Below are 16,108 nucleotides of genomic sequence, written 5' to 3'. Positions count from 1 at the left end.
TTCATTAAACTGCACATATGTTTTATATTTAGGAACATCATAAAACACGGACAGGGCCTCGCTGACAATACAATTCTCTTTTACAGTAAGTGTCCTGTTAAAGATAGCAGCAGCAAAAAGAATATAAAAAAAGTTGCTGTCTGTCCACATCAAAAACACAGTAAATATCATTCATGAGAGTTTTTAACTTTAGTTGTTCTCATGTTCAATCTGATCTGGGTAAAATAAGTTTTAATGTTGATGCTCCATAATACAAAATTACCAACTCACTTTCAAAACACTTATGCTTCATTGTCAGCAGCATATGTTAACTAAGTATTTTAAATTGTGCTTGTGTAACGTCTATTGCTTTAATGCTGTAGTGTTCTTGTGCCCAGGTTTCTCTTCAAACAAAGATCCTAAACCAACTAAATAATCCACATAATTCTTTTGTAATATCTTGCCTTAAATCGTTCCAATTTTAAATGGGATTCGGCTGGTGTTGTCACCCTCTAACAGTTCTTTCTCACTGACAAATATCAAAAAGTCAGACGTGCATATGTGTGTTTGTAAAGAACACATCGTGTGTCGGGGAGGAGTTGAGCTGAGGTGGGGGTATGTGAGGGGAGCATTTAGCTCACTTTTCCACTGTGTGAGCTGTCATTCTCACCACACGCAGCTGTGGAAATGAGATAAAACTGAGCTGCCACTTTAGGAAGCTCTCATTCACTCACTTGTGCAGCCAGAAACCTCTGAAGCCAAAACGTTTGGTGACTCGTTATTGTGCTGGATGGCAGCTGTTTTCTGCAAGCAAAAGAGAGATCAACAGGTGGAAGAAATGAAAGTTTGATTTTTGGCACTTTGTGGATTTTAAAAATAAGCAGAAGTGTGAGGTATTTTTGCTTTGACTATTTTTGGTTTGCATCTCAAACTTTATATTTTGCTGAAGACATTTTTAAAGAAGACTACACTGAACTACAACTCTGAATATAGCACACCACTGAACAGACTATGAATGTGCTATCAAACCCAGTGATCAGGGCCCAGGAGCAGTCGCTACCTCTCTGTGGCCCCAGGTCTGTCCAGGACTTACCCCACTGCCCTCCAGGGTTCAACCTGAGCTCTCGTCTAAACCCTGCACCCATGCTTGGCCTCCAGAGTGGCCAAAGACCAACCAAACCTCAGAGGGAGCTGAGCCCTGAGGAGCAGCAGGAGCTCAGAAGGAAGATCAATAGCAGGGAGAGGAAGCGGATGCAGGACTTGAACATTGCCATGGATGCCCTCAGGGAGGTCATGGTGCCGTACGGCTCCTCGCCATCTTCTGCCTCCTCCTCTCAGTCCCACCAGCCTGGAGCTCCTCCAGGCCGCAGGCTCTCTAAGATCTCCACCCTGGTTCTGGCCAGGAACTACATCCTCCTCCTGGGTTCGTCTCTGCAGGAGATGCGGCGGCTGCTGGGAGAGGTAAGCGTCGGGATGGGGGTGAACACAGGACCGGTCCCCCGGCTGCTGCTCGCTGGAGGGTGGCCCCTCATCTCTGGCCCCAGTCAGCTCCTCCTCACCCAGGAGTCCCTCCTCACCACAGCAGCATCCTCCTCTTCTTCCACTTCATCGTCCTCTGCTGCTAAATGTCCCCTGTTGTCTCCGGGTCCCATGGAGGCCTCACTGGCCCCTGTGCAGTGGAGCTCTGCAGGGGCCTCAGGAGGGCCTGTGTGCCCCTGTGGAGTCTGCAGACTGCCCAGATTTAGCCACTCCACTTCGGCTCCAAGATTCCCAAAATGACTTCCTGAAGTTGAAGTTTAAGAACGGACTTAATGACTGTTACATGTATGCAAATTCTTTTTATATGAATTGTTATTTTTCTAACATTTTTAACGGGTTTATAATAATTTAACTCACAATTATCCTTTGATCTTTTTAAACCCAATGGATCTATTCTGTATTTGGTAAGCCAGTTTCTAAGTAAATATAATACGTAAATATGATATATTGTGTTTTATTACTTCTCTCATTTCACAAACCAAGAAATAATTGACTACTTTGTTGATCCATGTTGAAATTGTGAGCTGTAATGACTGTGTGTGTGTGTGTGTGTGTGTGTGTGTGTGTGTGTGTGTGTGTGTGTGTGTGTGTGTGTGTGTGTGTGCGTGTGTGTGTGTGTGGTGCATTTGATTGCAGTATCAAAAAATATGCAGTCACAATTTTAGGGTCCCACTGGAGAGGGCCCAAACCATGGACTCTTCTGAAATAAAAAACATTTAAGAGCAGTGAAAACCTATTCTCAGTTTCTTACAATGAGCAATGGGATCCTACATGAAAGGATTTCAGATGAATGATTTCTGTGAATGATTTGTGTTTTTGTCTGAGCTCTTCTAGTTGGTTTGAAGTGGGCAGGCTAGTTTTATAAAAGTGAGATATCCCTCCTGTCAGCAGGCAGACTCCCCCTTTCTCTTTAGCAAGTACTCGAGCTTGCTCTTTAGCAAGCATTGTGTAATTAAGCAGTCTACAATTTTCTCTAACAATTATGAAAACACAAAGTAATTTAACACATATATGCTTTAATATAAATAGGGATTCCCAGAAATTACATAATGATCTTCTCCACAAACCCTGATTCTTAGAATTTATGTTGTAAACTGCTTGTTTTCCAATTACTGTACGTTCTGAAGAGAAACTTAATAATTGCTACTTGGATTATGTTAGGCAATATTTTATTTCGATTAATGAAGCTCTACATTTATTTACCTTACCAGAAGTGGATGGTGGGCATCCATAGTGCAGAACTTTGACACTAGAGTTGTGCATGTGATAAGGTTTAGGCACCAAAAGTCTTATGGTTAAGGTTGGTGAAAAATAATGGTTTTAATCAAATGGTAATAAAAATTACCAACGTTATTTTTCAATGTGAAAGGTAAGTTTAGATTTACGCAACCAATTTACTTGGTAAGGTTTAAGGGAAAAAAACATGGTTTGGGTTAAAATAAGTATGTCAGTTTGTTGCGTTACATACGTAACTAACATACGTAGGTTACGTACAAAAGGCAATTCAAATAAGTCAACACAGACTTTTGGGTTTCATAAGGGACAAAGTCCTGTGTTTGTTTGACCCATCCATCCACCCAGACCTCCTCCCTACATGGACTTTTATTATTTTCCTCCCTGTGCAAACTTTGTTGCTCTTTACTGTATACTACATCATCTCAAACAGTTGAAAGCCTGGTGCGTCTCACACAGGCGCTGAAGGGTGCCTTGTGCCTTAGTATCAGATGCTGAGGGCCACTGACCAAGCTGTCGTATTTGACGAGTTGGTAGTGAGAATGGTTTGACACAACATGTGTTTACCTTAACCTTAACCTTGAGCAAGTGCTGTCAATGCACATTTTACTGATACGTTTTAAAAACATTTGTAACTTGCCAGATATATTAATTATATATGCTGTTGATAAAAATTTGAATTGGGCTCCATACGCTCCCCCTTAAAAAAATTCTGCAAAGTTTGTTTTAGGGGACAGGGTTAACACCACAGTTTGTAAAGATTAAACCACTTTCTGGCAAATGTTGCTCCCATTTGCATAAAGTAAAGAAAATTAACTTTTGACCCCTGTCTTTTCTCTGCTCAGCTGTGTTGCCTGCTATCCCATAGTACCTTGAGAAGTGATTCACTTATAGAAACTTCTTGTTGCGCTCTACTACGTTTGTTGGGACTTCACCGTTGACGCTGATAAGAGCTGAAAAGCTTCTCCAGCACCCTCCACACCACCCCAAAATAGTGAAACAGTCCTCATCTATTCCCCTATTCATCACCCCAACAAGCAAAAGATCAAAACCCACCCGTGTAATTACTGCTCCGCAGAAAGGAAGCCTTTTGATTATTAGCCCCCTCTCTCTCCTCCATCCTCAAATTCTTGATGTTTCTCTGTGTTAAGGAGCCGGGATGGGTGATTTGGTGCTACTCATTACACTCACTCCACAATATGTTCAAACGCCCAGAAAATGTGTCTTGCTGAATGGGGTTCACTCCTGCAAACTCGCCACCCCTCTGGAAGAAAACAGGCAGCCTTATTCTGAGCGAGAATAAGAGGCGCTGGTAGGAGGGAGGATATTCTCAGCAACAAGCTGGCCCTTAGCACAGCCTGCATGAATAATAATAATGAAAATAATCATAATCATAATGCTGATAAAATACTCAAAATAATTGCTACCACGGAATAAGAGGATTATGAAGGGTAGATATGTGAATGGTGGCGAGTGAAAGGACGGGAATCTATTAGCATCAGGGAGGACAAAAGAGGAGCTGGATGCCATTAAGTGAGATTAAGCTAAATAAGGCTTGATTTTCTTACAAGGAAAAGGGAGGAAGGAGAAGAGGGTGGGAGTGAAGGGGGATGGAGGGAGGGAGAGCCTGATTCATAGATCAAAGTAAGATGGCCAAACTTCACGTCTTTCATTTACATATAGCTGCTTTATCCCTGGAGGGATTAGCTACCTTGCTATTTTCTCCGGGTTGCTCTCCATTCTGCAACCTTTTGCCCACCATCTATTTCCTCCTGCTCTCAGGATGGTTCAGCCCTTCTTCTCTTCTTTTTTTGTTGAGTTTGGCTCCTTAATTTCTCCCCCCTCTCACTCTCTGCCCTTTATCCTGGTTTCTCCAAGAGGCTCTCACTTTCTCGAGTTTGGTGGTTTCATTGTTGGCAGCCTGGGGGTCTGGTAATCCATTTGTTTTCTCATCTCCATTTCATTCACTTTTGTTCAATGGGGCGGGGGGGGGGGGGGAAAAACCCCCACACACACACACACACAAAAAAAAAAAACAAAAACACACACACACAAAAAAAAACAAACACAACCCACACACCCCCCCCACTACACACACACACACACACACACACACACACACACACACTCAAATGTACACACACATGCAGGAGCACATTTTTCAGTTAAAGTTTGTCATGTATTGATCTATACAGTAACTTCTGTGTTTCTCCATTTTATTTTTTCAACCTAAACCTTTCTCTGCTGTTACTATCCCAGAATTGTTACAAGAAATAAGACTTTTATCTACCTTACATTGACATCCGAGTTTGCAAGTGGAATCAGCCGTTGTAGTTTTTAGACAAAATGTTATCATGATTAAATGTTTATTTAATTCATGTGTTGGGAGTCCAGTGTAGTTTAAACCACACAAAGGTAAAGTAAGTAATGTACTTTCAGTTCCCAGTTAAAGCTGTGAAAAAGGACTACTGGTTCCAGATCTCTGAATTGCTTCATAATAACAGATTTCTTTTGCAGAAGTTATATGGATTTGTCTATGTGTACTTCTGTTTGCAGCCTTGAATTGCCCCTTGAGGGCCATTCAACCTGATTATCACGCTATAACGGGACAGCTCAATAGTCGAACCTGCATTTCAAGTCAGTGCACCTTCTGTACAGTAGATGCGGTATATGAGACTGCAGGTAACCATAGCAACTGTACATGCTACAGCTGCTGCGATTCAGCCAGCTATTGCTGGTGAAACTTAACATAACAATGGCTATACAAACCACTGCCTTTGGTAAATGGCTGAAGCCCAGTATCCCAGTATAAGAGATTGTGCTCCCAAGAAAAACACTTGTTTAAAAAATTCTGCAAAAAACCACATATCTTTACTTTCACGCAACAAAGCCTTGGTTGTAGGAATTATGAATTATTAACATGTACGTTCAAAAGTTGTTTTGGTTGTGCGAGAGAAAACTCAGATTGGACAGATGGTCTAGCTAGCTGTCTGGATTTACCCTGCAGATTAACCCTGAGGAGCAGTTAACCATAGTACTCATAAAACGACCAGAGTTTAAAATTCCAACACAAAGAAAGCGGAAGGTAACGGACATCGTCAAAAAGACATTCTTCCGGCGGAATTTCCTGCGGCATCTGAGCAATCCCGGGATGTGGAACGTCGTGGCTATAGACTTCCCTAACCAAACTTCAACCAATCATAATTTGTGATGTTTTTGGAAGGCACTGACAAACGTCAGTAAAAGCTTATATGTAGTTCTGCGGGGGCAAGTCCAAACATTTTTCTTTGTTGTCTAATTTGGAGGACTTGTTGCAGAGAAATTATTCTTATATTGGATATTACCTTTCATTTTTTCTTAATCATAACCACAATCTGTTGCCAAACCTTACTCATACTGTATTGTTTTGTTTTGTAGAATGCAGGAGTTAAAACATTTTTAATGAACATAACTCAGGATTCGCAGAATCATCTAAAATCAATCTTCTTGTCTGGCCAGTGTAGAAGCACAATAAAACAAAGGGACTCGGCAAAGAAAACACCACTCTGCTCCGTGTTTTGGCATTCTTTGCTTTATAAATTAGGTCACTTCATTGAACTAGTCTTTCCTGTCCGATAGAAGTCCTTACATATACCGTATACAGATTTCTACCATTCAATAAATCATTACACAGAACCAGCAGGGGTGGAGCTTTATTCTAACACTCAATGTCAAACTGTATTCACAAAATTAGGTTTTTCAGAATTACAAACATGTTGCTAAAGTGCAAAAGCTGCAACACGTTTGACTTTAAACAATAACTTCTCTATCTTTATGTATCCATTTGGATTTGAGCTGAAGCATGTTGTTGTCACTTTACGCTCCAACATGTGTCTCTAATGTGGATCGTACACTTTGTGTTCCACTGTCCCCTCTCCTACAGCCTCTCATCTCAGAGTGTTGTTTGCCTCCGGCCTTTGTCGTACTGTTTCATAGCACTTAACCAGTCAACGTGGGGAGTCCTTGGCTTAGGAAGTCCTGAGCCATAAATTTCATCTTCACAATGAGCAGAGCACAGGGGCTGGTCAGGACCCCCATTTACTTTCTAACCCAGCTTTTATTCATTCGCTCCCTAAATAACATCAGGCCCTCCTATGCTGTCCCACCCTGAAATTCCCGATCCCCTCTGTCACCCCTTCTTTCTCAGACCGAGCCGATACAACAGGGTTACTGCTGAGCCCGCCGGCCCGCTCATTAAGCATCGTGTTCTCTCCCACCCATTCCTGCCCTCTGTCCTATTCACACCGCTGTCCTCATTACAACTTTACAGGCCACCATCAACCGTCACCTCATTACCCCAATCGAGCGGCTAAAAGACGCGCTGAGATGGTGTGTGGTCACAGGAGACGCATTGTCTTTACACAATCTGAAATCATCTATAAAGCTTTGCAAATAATTTGGTTAAGGAGAGATATAAGGCTGAAGTTAAATTGTACATGTTAATATTGCAGTGAAAGTGAAATAATCAGCAAAACAGTGAGCGGGAATTCACAGTTAGACACTGTGATCATAATAGAAATCAAGCTCTCTACTCCATCACTTTTCAGATGTATTGAAAATAGCATATAAATAGAAATATAAGCATTTATTTGCTAAAAGATTGTAAGTGAGAGAGAAAGGGAGGATTGTTGTTTAATAAGTAAGACACTATGACATCATTAAACAGATAACAAGAGGAAACATTTAATGGAGGAAAAGGATTTGGATTTGTAGGCATAAAAAATGATACCTCAGTACATACAGTTTCCACTAAAAAGAGAAATTACTCCTCTGTTCAGGGGTTGTCCAAGTCTTTTTGGGGACTGCAGGAACCACCAAATGCCAGGGGAATTTCAGGGTTGGATAGTACAGGAGGGCCCAATGCTTTAACCACTCCTCACATTTGGTATTGCAACTCCAAAATGTGTTACTTTCCTTGACATCATTGCAGAATCTGTTACAATGCTCTCAAATACTCACAAAGGTTTTAGAAGTTTAAGGCGCTTTTGAGCAGTATAACAAAATCATTGATTTACAGTATTTTGTGGCCACTCGTGCTGATTTCCTCTTAGGCCACCCATGTCTCGCTTTTGTCACCATAAACATCATGTCTGCTCATCTTTTTTATCGGCTGCCACATGTCTTTACTTGGACCTGTAAATCAGATTTTTTTTTCTCCCGGCCAGTCTTGGGTGTTGGGGAGTCAGAATCTATTCACTTTTAAAGGGGGGCTCTACCTGCAAATAGTGTAGTTCATTGCACTTTTCTGTTGACAGCTTTGTCATATTTATAAGAAATGTCAAATGTTTGCGACATTAGATGTAAGTGTATCCAATTATGTGACAGTACACACAGAGTGTGGGACATGCCATATGTGGCAAATGTGCATATTGTGCCCAAATCAAATTCTGTTTCTGATAATCGGAACTTGATACTATGCAGCAGTGAATGGGACAGAGAGGATGCCTGTAAAGTTATAATAAAGTCACATATGCAGTTTGAGAATGAATGAAAACGTGGGTGTGGACCTTTTAAATGTGTGTGTTTGAGTGTGTGTCGCTGTGGCAATGAACCCCTGGCCCTCAGTTTGCCCTCTGAACCCTCGGTGGCCTTGGAAGCAGGAATTCCAGTTAACACATCACAGATCAGTTTTCTTTTCTTCTTGTTTTGTGTTTGTGTCGCTTCTCGCCAAATGTCGGCTGGGTGTCGACAAGGCCTGACAGCGACCAGCCCTCTCCCGCCTCTGTTTTCCTGTCTTCTTTCTTCCCTTCCTTTCTGTCGTTCCTCTGTTTGGGCTCCTCTTTCTTGCCTCCTTTTCTGCTTAATTGAGTTGTTTGGCAGGCGGGCTTGTCAGACAGCGCCGTCTATGTGGGGAGTCTGAGGGGCAGGGGGGCACCCACCATTGTGCTCTCAGAGACGGGTTAGTTTTTCACCGTTACTGATGCATGAGTGAACATGGCCCAGATTAGGACAAGGGGAAGCTCCAGTAAAATGTTGATAATATCATAAAACGTCTATTTTGTCTAATATTTAATTATTTAGAAGAAAAGTTGCATCCGTTTCAGTCTTATCATGCTGCAAAGTTTGTGGCTCATAAAGTCTATTTTTGTGTGAATAATATGCTGCATTTTCAATCCTGAAAATACATAATTCATTCAAATTGTAACCATAATTTATAAATTACATGACAAACACATACAAACAAACACAACACATATTTTTCAATGTCATGGCGATTTTAAAACATTATGACATTTTTTTTAAATGGCTATTTGAATTTGAATTAAAATGTCATTTATTTGAAAACGTTACATATAATATGTCTGTATCCATTACTGCGATTTGGACCATTAAGAGACAAGAGAGTCTTCTCAGTTTTAAGTGCTCAGCAAACCCATAAATATCTTCTCCATACGAGAGTGTAAAGTGGTCTGAAGAAGGCAAACACTGATTGTGTGTGGAGTCATCAATCATGAGGACAGAGGAGAGAGTGAGAGAGAGAGAGAGAGAGAGAGAGAGAGAGAGAGAGAGAGAGAGAGAGAGAGAGAGAGAGAGATAGAGATGCAGAGGAGGATTCTCATTTCACTTTTCTTTACATTGACGAGCATGTTAGTGGTGGGATCCCGTAACCAGCTTGGTGCTAAAATGACCCACTGAGACATGAAATATGTTGGCGTACGTGAGCCTGCACATTTAAAATGAAACGTATTGTCCCACAATATAAACAAAGTGACTCATAGCTGGTTGCAGCTATGACTTAAAACTACCTGTTTATTCTGTACAGATTTTTAGACCTGTTAGATTTACTATTTTAATTCATTTTAATCAGCGTTTTAGCATGTTGTAACCGAACTGCATCACTGCTGCCCATTTTCCATTTGCTTCACTTGTTTATTTATAAAAAAAAACACGTCTGATTTAATAATTTTTTAAAAAATTTTGATTAAATATGTATAGTTTGTTTTTGACGTGAGCACTATGGGGAGAAAACAATGTCTCTTTTATTAAGTTTATTTTGCTCTTTTTTACTGTAATAATCCTCTCAGGACGAATGATATTTGTTGAATATTTAAACTATAAATGTAAGCTATTACGTTGCCTGCTTGAAGCTTCATAATATGTAGCCTTTTCTCTTTGTTAGCATTATTAAAATGAATAACTTCATTGCAAAACACTTTTTGTTCCATTATTATTTACTCCATTATTGGTTGTATTTAATAAAGCTATAAACCCAAATATTTTTTTCCAAAAGAATAGTGCAAGTTGGTGGGAATATTTCACTATTTAAGAGATTTATTTTATTAAACACATAAAGACACATTTGTTGATTTGATGTAAGTCAGCAATGTTGATATGATGTCATTCATCATTTCATCTCCCGGCAAAGACTGAAAGTTCTAACAAGACTCTGATACCAATGTCTGAAAAGTAACGCAGACCAAAGTAACAATACTGCTTCTATTGTTTTAATTGTTTTATTATTCTTTAATCTTCTTGTTGTGCGTACTGTTTGTATTTTGTGACTGTAGGAGAAGCACACTCGTGTCTTCCCTCAGGGTCCATGGACCTGTCCATCTGCTCACACACACACCAAAAACAGACAGCCAAGGGCTAAGGGGAGAGTCTTTATTTGTGTGTGTGTGTGTGTGTGTGTGTGTTATAAATATGAGGGTTTTTGAAGGGTTGGGTGTGTAGTCAGTTTACATGGTACAAGGTCTGGACCAGAGCCACTAGACTTCAGCTCCCTCCCAAAGGCTGCCTCACCTCTCTTTACTTTTAAATCGCACACACACACACACACACACACACACACACACACACACACACACACACACACACACACACACACACACAACTGCTCTGACAGCTACAACCCCCCCAAACACACACACTTGTGCCATCACACAGCCGTTCTCTTTCTGCTGACCAGCAGAAAACGTGGACAACTCAACCCAAGGACAGCTTTTTGTGTGTTTGTGTTGTTGTTGTTGTGTGTGTGTGTGTGTGTGTGTGTGTGTGTGTGTGTGTGTGTGCGTGTGTGCGCGTGCAGGGGTTAGGGGAAAGCACAGCATACTCCTCCTCTCCTCCAGCCTGCTGGAATGCCAAAACCAGCCGGCAGGGTCAACGCAGGAGTCAAAACACTTCAGAGGAACGAGGAGAGGCCAAGCAGCGTCGTGCATTTTTATCACACAGGTACATGATTTTGACCCATTGAACAATAAACTGAAATGACTTTACTTTGAAGCCTTGAAAAAGCTCCGCCGTAAGTTAAAAGGTGGAAAACATTTGTTGGCTGTGCTGCTTTAGAGGTCAAAAATGAGGGAAAACTCACCTGGATGCACTTCAACACTGATGAACAGTCCGTTTGTCTTATAACTGGAGTTCAGCAGAATTTTCGTAGTGATATTCAACAATCATATGACTCCATTACAGAAGAGTGTATTTCTTATCTTATCTTATCTTATCTTCTTATTCTATTTCTTAACACTGTTGTCAGTCATTCCTGCAATGCAGGCACAGCTTACAACTTTGTATATCATTGAAAATAATGCCCATAACAGTGTTTTTATTAACATTTAAATAAATCAGAACAGTAAACCAAGGCAGCTGACTCTGATCCAAAAGTAGATATGAACCTGAATTGAGGGGAAAGGTGTGATTTATTCCTTTAAGTACCTTGTCAGTCTGGTCTAATTCTGCAGTGTGGACACAGTGAGTCAACAAATTCTGGTCAATTAATAAATAAAGGCAAACAACAGGCGGCTTTTGACAGTGTTTTGGAGCTTGTGGGAGATAACTTTGGACCAGAGTGAAATATCTGAACTACTGGAAGGATTGCTATTTACTGTACATCACATTCTACACAGAACATCAGCTGTCAATTTTTTTAAATCAACAGCTGTTAAAACGGATACAAGCTTATAGTGAAAATAATGTAGGGATTTTATTGGAAGAACAAATGGACACCAGCTAAAACTACTTGGTCAAGATCGGGGAAAGATTGTCTTTGGTGTTGAAGTAATCCCCGGTCTAGTTTCTAAATCAAAAACTTTGAACAGCCATCCGCCTGCTTTAACCTTCTCCTTAAGGACTCAAACAGAATAGCATTTATAACAGCAAAACATTGGAACAAAATCAATTAATTTCAAATTTCATGCAAGGATGCAAAATAAATAAAGCTATTTCATTAGCTATGACCAGTGGCGTAGCAAAGAATTCTGGACCCCGTACATAGGCAGTCTTGTATCTTTTTGGGCCCTTTTCACTTCAGCGCTTGTATATTATCGTTCCAATCTGAGTTTTCTCTCGCACGACTATTTTGCAGCGTCTCTGTGCGGAGTTTAGCACCACCCATGATGATTGTGATTGGTTTAAAGAAATGCCAATAAACCAGAGCACGTTTTCCTCCCTTCCCCGAATGCTATGTGGAGTAGCCAGACTCTCCTTCAGCACGCTTTGGAGGAGGGTCTGGCAATGCGAGACTAGATTTTGTATAACCCTGCTCTGCTGAGTGAGAAGCAACACTGACAGAACGTTTCCCTTTGGATCCATTTTCCTCATGATCAAAGCTATCCACAACCAACAGTAGGAACTGCACGACGTGCAAACTTGTCATTTCATCAAAAATCACAAAAGCACCCTCTTTTTTTCACGATGATGCCCAAATTAACTTTGCTGTGCCATTTTGTAGTGTGATCAGGCTAAAAAAAATCATTTTCAGTTCTATAAGAAAGTGAAACATGAGCTGTTTTTTTTAACTGTAATGCATAAAGAAATAAGTATTGGTTTTTTTCTGGAGATGACAGGCTCTGCTTTTCAGATTAATGTGAAGGAGACACACTTGTACAATAGCACTCTCCTTGACAACGTTTTGGAAACATTTAAATGCGAAGTGCATTTACAGAAAGGATGTAGACATTCCGAAAATAGAGAGGTAGTGGGAGGAGTTAAAAAGAAAAAAAGGTTTATAACTCTTGAAGGTTTTAAAAATCAGTTGGATTTGGGCTGTTTGTATAAGCATTATATTCTGGACTATAATTCTGAATGTGCAATATGAAGTCAGTGTAAAGGCAGCAACTAATAGGTACTGAAGCATTGCAGTGTGTGTGTGTGTGTGTGTGTGTGTGTGTGTGTGTGTGTGTGTGTGTGTGTGTGTGTGTATGTGTGTGTTTGCGTATATAAATGTGTGTGTGTGTGTGTGTGTGTGTATATGTGTGTGTTTGCGTATATAAATGTGTGTGTGTGTGTCTGTGTTGGCCAGTGTACCTACCATCCTGAGTCCTCTGTTGGGAAGGGCATGGTCCATTCCTCCTGTGTGCAGGTGTCATGGCTGGACCTCTTCATTTGCATATATTTGCATGCTGTCAAACGGAGCTGCTGCTGACAGCTTCCAGAGCCGACTGTCTTCCTGGACCCCGGCCCAATCCTGTCGGCATGGTTACACGGCACGGTTATAGCGTGGCGCGGCAGGCTCGCGGCCAGGCTGATCAGCCTTGATGAGAGCCTGAGAGCTTCAGGGAGACGTCTATCAGCGGACAGACATCAACTCACACCAACAACCTCCAAATGTCACTGAGTGAGGGCATGAAAAATAGGAGTACATATGGTATGTTGGTATACAGCAATGCAGGAACCTTTTCAATCAATTTGTAACAGGACTTTAACTAGTAACTAAAAGTCTTTTTTGTTTGCGTTTTCCAACCCTGAAGATCAGGTTAATTATGCCAATTACAGGAAGCAGTAAAAAAGGAAAGGTTAGTGAAAGGTAGTAGTTTTGGTAAATATTAATAAACATGTTTTGTTTTACTGTTTTGTGCTATAATTCACTGCAGACATTTCTCTATATCGTACCAAGACCCTTATCTTTACCCTTAACCTAGTGCTGTGACGGTAACCATACGGAAGTTTAATAATTTTGTAGTTGTTGCACGCAGATATCGAATTGCATTATTGGATATAAACAAATTAAAATGTTATCAGTGAACATTTCACTGAGAAGTTCAGTATCAACATTTTGCGACTTGGGGAGTTTGGAGCTACGGCCCAAGAATGTAATATAGGAGCCTGAGTTCTATAAATATAAATAGTTCCTGTGTTTCTGATAAAGTTCCTCTAGTGGTAAAGGGTATTATTGTTAAAGAAGTAATCTGAATTCACAGTGACTTCACTTGTAGAGAGACGTTTGGAGATAAACAATTTGGGATTTTAACTTCAGTAATTTGAACTCTTGAACATGTCAACCAGCATGATAACAGACCTTAAACCATGGCAATAGGAAATACTGCATCAAAATGCAGTCTATCAAGCCACATTTTTTATTCTAAATGAGTTCAAAAGAACAGTGATAATATTGATGAAACTCAAATAATTTCATGCAAAAAAATAACATCTTTTTATAAGGACATCCGCTGAAAGAAGAGCCGCAGAATTTGATCTTTCTTTCATCAGAGCTTCCTCTCCACTCCCTCCCTCCAACCTTAACAATTAAAAGAACAAACTGAAGGTGAGTCCACTGTCCATTCTCCCTCTCTAAAATAAACTGCCCTCTACCCACCTCCTCCCTCTTCCTTCTGTCTCCATTCCATTCTGCTTTTGGCAGTCATGCCGGGACCTTTCAGAATGACTTGTTTGGCCCCAGATTTCTGGACATTAGGCGCCAAGAGACACAGAAGCCAAAGAGTCAAAACGGGCTTTCTCCTCAGTTCCTCCAGCCCTCTCATCGCTGCCTTCTCGGCGGGTGTTTGTCATCCCCTGCTGAGCCAAACAGACGTGTGTTTACCAGTTTACTGTAGCTGGCCGGGGAGGCTTGTCGGTGTGCAGGCCAGCGCTTTGTCTCTCACACTGTGAAACACAACAGCAGTTAGACTTCTCCCTGACAGCATGCTAATCGTCTGATTTAACTCTCCCATGTTTAATAAGGAAGCAAGAGAGAGAGAGAGAGAGAGAGAGAGAGAGAGATTATGATAATTGCTTCAAAGTTCTATTGTGTTGGATCCCATCTGTACACTTTTAGAATGAGGTATCACTTTCAACATGTCTGTTTCTTTTCAGTGCAAACAAACAAACAGTACAGAACACTAGAAATGTTTTTCACGCTTACATTTTTCTCAGAACCTTAAATGACATGTTTGTATTTGTGGGACGATGGTGTATGAGCCTTCCACGAGGATTGGTTTGATGTAAATCTGTCCAAAAGTAAATTAAGTATTGTGATAAAGCCGTTAAGCTGCACTCACATATATTTTCATGTACACTTATTGTTTTAATAATCACAGTAATATGTCACATTTATATAGCTATTTTCTGTGTACTCAATGGCACTTTACAGCACAAAAGAAAACATACCTACAAGATGAAGAAGGTGAATGACAGAACTTGGCATCATTTGACCTGGGGCAACAAAAGGAAGTGGACTGGTGGAGGAGATCAGAGAGCTGGGGAGACGCTAGTTACAGTTATCTTGTCAGTTGAATTTTACAGTTGAATCAACAAACCGGTGGAGAACTAGTGTGATTCGGTCTCTTGAGTGAATACGGGTGAGCAAATGACCAGCAAAGTTGTGAACATACTGTACATTCTTTGCTAGTTGCCATAGAATATTCTGTTGCTGCAGTAATCCAGTAGCCTGGTCCTACCAGACTCTCGTACATGTCATTTGTACAGAGAGTCTGGCCTCTCTCCATTGACAAGTGTTAACTTCCTTGAAGGCGGGTACTCTGTTGAAGTTTAAAACTATTGGATCTGCCCAGAGCCACTCTGGATCTGCCATAACCAATCACTAATGTTTGGTTGTGACGTATGTCATGCGCATGTGCAAAAAGAGGGGAGACCGACAACTATCGCCTTATATTTAGCATTAGCGAGCTGGAAAATCGAACTTTTCCCGAACCCTGTGGGGAGGAGGCCCACAGCATCATGGCCATCAACACAACTCAGCAAAGATTGTTCTTGCTCGGGCTTTAACTTCTGGATATTCGGCAGCGTTGCCACAACTCTCTTAATGGTCTTGGGCCTTCTTATCTTTCGGAACTGCTTTTACCTTATGAGCCTTTGTGGACCCTGAGGTCCTCCGGTACTGGCCTTTTGATTATTCCCAAAGTCCGGACACACACTCACGGAGAGGCGTTGTTCCAGTAATACGGCCCCTGTCTATGGAACAGCCTGCCAGAGGACCTCAGGGCTGCTGAGAATGTTCCGATTTTTAAGAGCAGGCTCAAAACCCACCTTTTTAACTTAGCTTTTCCGTGCTCAGCCACATGTTAGTTTTATTGTGTGTATGAGAGAGGGTGTGTGTGGATGTTGGTGGTGGGTGTGTTTCTGTGGGTGTCTGGGGATGCAT

The 16,108-nt window shown here is 41.1% G+C and overlaps 1 protein-coding gene across 1 annotated transcript; it reads left to right on the top strand.

The window, feature by feature from the left end:
- The first annotated feature begins 666 nt into the window (after positions 1-666).
- olig1 (oligodendrocyte transcription factor 1) lies at positions 667-2,220 on the top strand. Its single transcript, XM_039817380.1, has one exon. It carries the CDS (start codon positions 991-993, stop codon positions 1,756-1,758), a length of 768 nt encoding a protein of 255 aa, XP_039673314.1. The 5' UTR covers positions 667-990; the 3' UTR covers positions 1,759-2,220.
- Positions 2,221-16,108: the final 13,888 nt, after the last annotated feature.

This window comes from Perca fluviatilis, chromosome 12 (genome assembly GCF_010015445.1).
Source record: "Perca fluviatilis chromosome 12, GENO_Pfluv_1.0, whole genome shotgun sequence".
NCBI lineage: Eukaryota > Metazoa > Chordata > Actinopteri > Perciformes > Percidae > Perca > Perca fluviatilis.
Note: the sequence above shows the minus strand (reverse complement) of the source record. Positions and strands in the feature narration are given on the sequence as shown.